Source organism: Austrofundulus limnaeus, unplaced genomic scaffold (assembly GCF_001266775.1).
Source record: "Austrofundulus limnaeus strain Quisiro unplaced genomic scaffold, Austrofundulus_limnaeus-1.0 Scaffold120, whole genome shotgun sequence".
Taxonomy (NCBI): domain Eukaryota; kingdom Metazoa; phylum Chordata; class Actinopteri; order Cyprinodontiformes; family Rivulidae; genus Austrofundulus; species Austrofundulus limnaeus.
In genome coordinates this window covers 32,869-40,161 of record NW_013952522.1, presented here as the reverse complement: position 1 = coordinate 40,161, position 7,293 = coordinate 32,869, and the positions used below count along the sequence as shown (strand labels likewise).

General features: G+C 37.5%; 1 protein-coding gene across 1 annotated transcript in view; it reads left to right on the top strand.

Annotated features, from left to right (window-relative positions):
* LOC106522038 (EVI5-like protein) overlaps window positions 1-7,293 on the top strand; it is a gene marked incomplete at its 3' end in the record, with an annotated part of 46,376 nt that overhangs the window by 18,054 nt on the left and 21,029 nt on the right. Inside the window, 1 exon segment of the mRNA XM_014014880.1 lies at window positions 1,139-1,371. Coding sequence (XP_013870334.1) covers window positions 1,187-1,371 — 185 coding nt within the window.

The following is a 7,293-nucleotide window of genomic DNA, read 5'->3' as shown; positions in this document are numbered from 1 at the left end:
GACTGACTGCTGGTAAAATATACGACAGGTCTGGACCACTCATAAATTTTGTTCGTATCTGAAAAAAATCTTAGAATACGAAAACATTGGTGAATGCTACAAATTCTCCTAAATCACTCGTACGCACAATTTAAGAACAAATCTGTGCGTACGAACGGTTCTTGCATGAGGCCCTATGACTCTTTCTCACCTCTCTATGATAGTGATTAAAATAATCCATCAGATTCTTCTTTACAGTCTGTGTTGTTGGCTATAGTAGCAATTCTCTGTTTGCATTCAGACATTCCCCTTTGATATCACTTCCTGTTACTGAAAATGCAAATATCTCAACAACTGTTCATGTCAGCAGCGTGAAATCTTTTCTTTTTTACAGTATGCTATCAATGTTTTCTTTCAAAAACTACATTATTTATGACAAAATATTGATGTCACAGATTGTGCAGTTTCTCAATGCTAAAAATATGTGTCTGGGATGATGCTCAGCTACTACCATGTTAAATTTCAGCTCAGGATATATGAAATTTGTGGGAGGTTTTTGTGTCTGTTGGCTGTGGTAGCTGTTTTGAATTGGATTAACTCTTAAATTTAATCAGTTGTAGAGGTATCAAGAGATTACTTCTGTGTTTCATTAAAATCCATCCAGTAGTTGATGAGATATTTTGCTGACAGACTGTAGCATCTGCATTTTTCTTTAATTGACAGGCAGTTAAATAGAAACCATGACTCATCCATACAGTAAAATTTAAAGGTTGTTTAGACTGAAACAAATGAGCATCCCTTTTTTTTCTGTCAAAATTCAGTGCTTACGCATCCAGTTTTTATTGGAATACAAGCAAGTCATTTAGTATATTGATTTTTGGAAACCAAAAGAGAAACTGATTGGCCAAAGCTGACTGAAATCTAAGCAGCAGCATCGATCCACACGCTGGAGGTGCTGTCTAATAAAACTGTTGATGTAGCAGTGTTGGGATGCAGAGATGTTCTGTTAGGTTTAAATGCTTCTTCTTTTTTTTTTTTTTTACAGAAACATAATCTTTGCATTCAAAGTAGTTGGCTTTAGAAGCTGTCTTGTAAAATATAAGAATGTCTGTTTTAGAACTACAGCTTCAACTCAAAGCTCCTCCTCCAACCTCTGCAGGTGGCGACAGATAAGGTGGCAGGAAAGCTGAGTTCTACTCTCTCATGGATGAAGAACTCCGTGTCGCTCTCAGTCAGTCAGATGGCTAGCCAGGTGGCCACGCCCACATCCCTGCCGACCCCCACTACCTCCTCCTCCACGTCTCTGTCCTCGCCTGCCCTCTCACCCTCCTCACCCGCGCAGCTCAGTCCGGACGATGAAGAGCTGCTGGCGAAGCTCGAGGAGCAAAACAGGTAAGCTGTCTGCCCGAAGTTTGTATTTTTTTATATTTTGCCACTGAAGTTTAAACATGTTTGAAATAAACGAGAGGTGAAAAGTGTGGACTTTCAAAAAGCAAATGTGAGAAAAGAACATGTGCAGAGCTGAAGAGCTGATTTTGAGGTCCTAAAATCTCAGGCACAATAAATTACAAGGGATTGTAGAATCAATATTTGAGGAAAAAAGCATGTTTAAAAGTAACCTAATTGAATTAAAGTGCTTTTGTTTAAAGGGTTGCTGCTTATAGCGCAGACAAACTGCAGCCAGTGAAAGCTTATTTTGCATCCTCTAGAGGTAGATGGATGGATTCAGCAGTTGTTCAGCAATCAGCATCGACCGTGCCCGAGCATAGCAAGTCTATTAAAATGCAGGCTCCTCTGTGAGCAGCCCAAGGTTGGTGCACTTAACACTGCGGTCCTGTGTCAATCTGATCTCTGAGACAGGTGTGTGTTACACAGCAGGGGGGCTTTTTTTTCTTTGTGGGGGCACAACACCAGCCAACAATAAGTTAACCAGAGTAATATACTAACTTACAGAGTGATATCAAATATGGCTGCAACTAATGACTATTTTGATAGTCGACTAATCTAAGATTATTTTTTCAATTAGTTGATTAGTCAGTGATTATTTCTGTCACAATGTTCATCTAATCTTCCTGTGAGCGTACCTCATGTTCCATCTCATCTTACCTGCTCATACCTGAGAATGTCACTCTTTTATCCAGTCTCTCTAAAAAGTGACGTTTTCACAGAAAATTTAAATAACCCATGAAACATATGAAGTCGAACCTCGAAATTAATAGCTTACTCAGATGTATTTTAACATTAATACAGAAAAAAAATGAAATAGTGTAATGCAAATAAACTGCAAGTAGTCTTTTAAACAAACCACTAATGGCCATATAACTCAAAACAGCAGCCCCTCCCCCAGCAGTTCATGTGTTGCATTGCGTCGTCATTGATTATGTCGACTAAACGTTGCAGCCCTAATATCAAAACTGTTAGGGAAAGTGGTAAGGCCTTAAATTTTGTCTTCACATATACAACTCGTTAGATGGAACATTTTACTGTTAGTGAAAAACAATGAGTAACTTTATTCGTGGAACAGTGTTCATTAAAGGGCTGCAACAACGAATCGATAAAAATCGATTATTAAAAGCGGGGCACCTAAATCCACCATTTGTTTCCGTCTCCTCTCGTGCCAAAAGTATAAAAACCCTCCACTTTTTTCTGAGTAAGCCTCAAAGTTATTTGTTGAGCAGCAAAAAGGTTCAGGTCGAAGGAAAAATAAATAAATAAAAGGCGCGAGCAGAACTCCAGGCCTGACTCAGTAGTGGGGGGGGGGGGGGGGGGGGTGTTGCTGCTTCGGAGTAGTTTGGGTCGAACAATGTTTAGTCAGACAGAACCAAGAACAAGGAAGCAAAAAGTAAAGAGTTAGAGAAAAATGATAAATGTTAAATGTAAATAAATTCTAATTATAATAAATTAGTAATAGTTTACATCTAAAAATCGTATTTTATTGTTTTAATCTATTTTCCTCATTCAGCAACCTATTAAACTTCTGTTATGTTTCATGTATGATAGATACACTTTTTTTTCAGTCAGGATTTAATACAACTGGCAAAATAAATAGTTAAAATATTTATGATGTGCTTCTGTTTTTAATTCAGGAGATTATGTAGGCAAAGGAAAGGTTTTAGCTGCTCGATCTCTCACGGCCCAGATAAACGAGGTTGGTAGCATCAACTAACTCACTTACTGTCTTTGGTCAGCTAGCGACAACCTGTTGAGTAACCTGCAGTGTCATGTTTCACCACCGTGCCTGCTTAAAAAATATAAAGAAGGACCTGGAGTGAAAAGAGAAAATGAGGCAACAGCTCAAGAGGAAATTGTGGATTAAAGCGGAAAGATCATGTCATCAGTTTGGCAGGATTAATCAGACTTTTTTCTCCTGGTCCTTATTTCAAATAGGCAAAAAAAAAATCAATAATTATGGATATCGACTGATATAAAATGCTAAACCCTGATACATTTTTAAGCCATATCCCCCAGCTTTGGTATCAGACCTCAAGGTTAAATTATTAAAGATCATAAAGGGATGTAACGAGAGCTCAAAAATGTAGCAAGAATACGGGTAATTTAATTTTTTTTGCATAATTATGTGTTGATCAGTGGGAATAACTTTTTCCTCTGCAGTAAAAAGAAAAAATAATTATGCAAAGGAGTTTCACTTTAAAGTGCTGTGCAAATCCTTCAAAATGTCAAAGAAAACATATTTATATTTATATTTGGCATAACACATGATTTTACCTACACTTTTTTTGGTCTATACCTTTTGTTTTTGACATTGACAAGAATTCTGAGATTGTGTATTTATTTTCTGCATTAATTCTGTTTTGTTATAATCATTCTGTATTTTGGTGTTGTGTTGTGAATGGAAATGTTAAAAATGACCGAAATAATTTCCCTGCATTGCGAAATTTGATATATTTTGTAGGGGTGTCCCGATTCCGATACCAGTATCGGAATCGGATCCGATACCAGCATCAAGTACTCGTACTCGTACTCGTAAAAGCCAGCCGATACTCTTAACCGATACCACTTTTGTCCCCTCCTGTGCTGCGCTGCACAAAGGGTAAACAACAATCCATACCAGGCGGGGGCGCTAATGCACTGACAAGTTATTTCCGACCGCACCCCCGAATAACAGAAGAAGAACGATGAGAAGAAAAGAAGAAGAAGAAGAAGTAACATATCGGCAGTTTGGAGATATTTAAGAGCAGCACGGAGGACAAACCAGCAGACTGTCTGCTGTGCTCTGCTAACTGTCAAGAGGAGGAGCGAAAGTTGGATGTTTTAACAGCAGCAGTTTGATTCAACATTTGAGGACAAGACATGACAAAGAATTCAAAGAGTTTCTGCTGCTAGCAGTAGCCTTCATAAACAGCACTATGCTGCAGTTGTTGCAGTAACTTCAATGCTGTTTTTTCTTTCTTGTAGAACAAACTAAGACATAAGCAGAATATGGAAGGAAGTTTGTTGTAAAAACATTTTATTTTTCACTGTGGTTCTTCTGAGATTTTTAGTTGTTCCATTTAAGTTAGAACTGAAATTTACTGCACTTTATTACTATTTAGTCATTTTTTAAACAGTTTAAGACTGAAGCTGAGTAAACTTCTATAGATGTGCTGCTAAAATTTACGTTTTACATTTTAATTTAAATTTGGTAGTTGCATGTTGAGGAAAATGTATAAAAATAACTTATTTTGTTTTTAATGTATGCAACAGCATTTGTTTTGCAGTATTTGTATTGTTAATACATTCAGAGGGAGCCTTATAAAAAAGAGCCTGTTTGAAATAAAATAAATGGTTTCAAAAGTTATGGTGTGATATATTTACCAACTTATCTACTTGTCTGAGGCTACGTTCACACTGCAGGTCTTAATGCTCAGTTCAGGTTTTTTGAAAAAATCCGATCTTTTTGTGTGAACGTTCACATTACATTTTAAATGTGACCTGCATCAGACTCCTGTGTGAACACTACACAGCACTGATGTGACACACATGCGCAGTAAAAGACGTGACGTCTCATCAGCCGGCTTGTTTGTTTACAGAGCTAGCATGGATGCTACATTTTGCACATCGAATCTGAAGTTGTTTAATCAGAGCCGATTAAATAATTATCTGACCTGCTTCTTTAGTTCAGTGCTTATATCTGAACCTGCCTCTGACCGGGATGCTCCAGTGAAGCTTTTTTTTTTTGTTAAAGAAACTACGAGCTGGAAAAAAGTATCGACCGAGTATCGAACTTCAGGATCGATACTCTCCGCGACCCAGGCTGGACATGTTATTATCAAACTATCTACGTGGAAAATGAAAAGTAAAAAGATGAAGCAACTGGACTTGTGTTTTGGAGCTGTAAACACATGGAGCTACAGATTTAAACAGCGAGACTTCAGGTTAGTGTCTTATCGATCCTTCACCCCCTCCTCCTGATGAATGTGACATGAGCGTTCACACTGCAGTCACTTTGAAAACATCAGATATGTATCTGATTTAAAACCACATACTGAAACAGCCTGGGTCGGATTAGAAAAAATCGGATTTGTCTCGTTCAGACTGTCATAAAAAATCATATATGAGTCAGATGGGTCAAAAAAATCGGATTTGGGTCGGATTTGCCTGCAGTGTGAACCAGAGTTTGCACTACCTCTTTATTGTCAAACATAATATTTACCCATCAATTTTTGCATGATAATTGCATTTCATTTTCATTCTGTTTAATATTCAACAAGTTGAACAGATAATCCACCCTAACCCCGCTACTTGGTATCGGTATCGGTATCGGCGAGTACCCAAACTCAAGTACTCGTATTTGTACTCAGTCTTGAAAAAACTGGTATCGGGACACCCCTAATATTTTGGCACATAACTGGCATATTTTCTTTTGAACTTGTCTCAGCCAAAGTGAAACAGGAAGTCACATCAAAAGGGAACTCTTTAAAAAGGTGAACCCCCTGGTCTTTGTTTACTGAAACAATATTTGAACTTACAGTATTTCTCTCTGATAGAAACTCAAAAAAACAAAACAAACAACAACAACAAAAAAAAACATCAAATTCTTCTCTGTAGTCTTTGTTATTGCAGCAATGCTCTGTTAACATGCAGGTGTTCCCCTTTGACATCACTTCCTGTTACTCTACATGTAAAAATTTTAAGAATAATTCACCTCAGCAACAAGAATTTCTTTTCAAGATATGTTAATGTTATCTTTCCATTAATGTATTCAAAATTGTTACAAAGATTAGATGCCACAGATACTTTAATGTCCTCTTTAAAGTTCTACAACTCAGACTCTCAAAGACCTCGTGGAGCACGTTACTACAAACTGTCTGCATTTGTCTTATTCAGATGATCTTTTTGTGATTTCATTTGTAAATTTAAGTTCAAATATTTGCAGATATCTGCATGTTCATTGAGGGTTTGATCTGTTTTGATGCCTGAAGGTAAAGTGATCAAAGAGGAAGAATAATCAAATATTTTAATTTCAATAAAAACTTTTAAACGTTACTGCATTTTGAGAAAAGTTAGTTTCATGTCTGTATGACTATTTCGACACAAGGAATCTAAAATCATTGCAGATTTATTTAGCTTTTTATAACTAAATAATCCTTCCTGATTAAGGCTGGCCCTTGATCAGGTTTTTATTTTTGGCCACTGGTGATAATGAGTTTGAACCCCCTAAAGGTCAAAGGTCACACAGCTTATTGAGAAATTAAAAGGTCATGAATGGTTGAAGCTCTGTTCCACGGTTTGAAGAGTCTTGTGAGAAATCAAGCTAGAAAGATGCCAGTCAGATGAGTTTTCTTGAAAGAATTGAGACATTTCTTATGGACCAGGGAGGTTTTCTCATTCAGTCTCGTGAAATGAGCATCTTGTTGCTCCCTTCTGTTGTAGTATGGATGAGCTCCAGCATTAATAAATTCTACTTTTGGTAATGTAGAGTTTCTCTCCTTTAGAGGCTGTGTGAGTACGTGTGTGAGGCAGAGCATAATCTTATTAACTTGCTGCAGCCTCTGTGTGTTTGCACTCACCATGTTCATGCTCTGTTCTATTTCTGTTTCAAGAATAAACAAACTGGGCTTTATATATCAGGCTTCAGCTGCCCTGAAGTGCCATTAGACTGTCTAGTTTAAATCCCATCAGCCTCTCTGTGTGAACACCCACTTTATTATTAAGAAATTAAACATTGCAGCAGGAATTTACTAAGCAAGACGGCTCACGAGGAACAAAATGCAAATTTCTTAGGAGGTTCAGAATCAGTCTAGTGCAGTGTTTCCCAAAGTTGGGGTCGGGACCCAAAGTGGGGTCCCGAAACATCAAGGTGGGGTCCTGAAA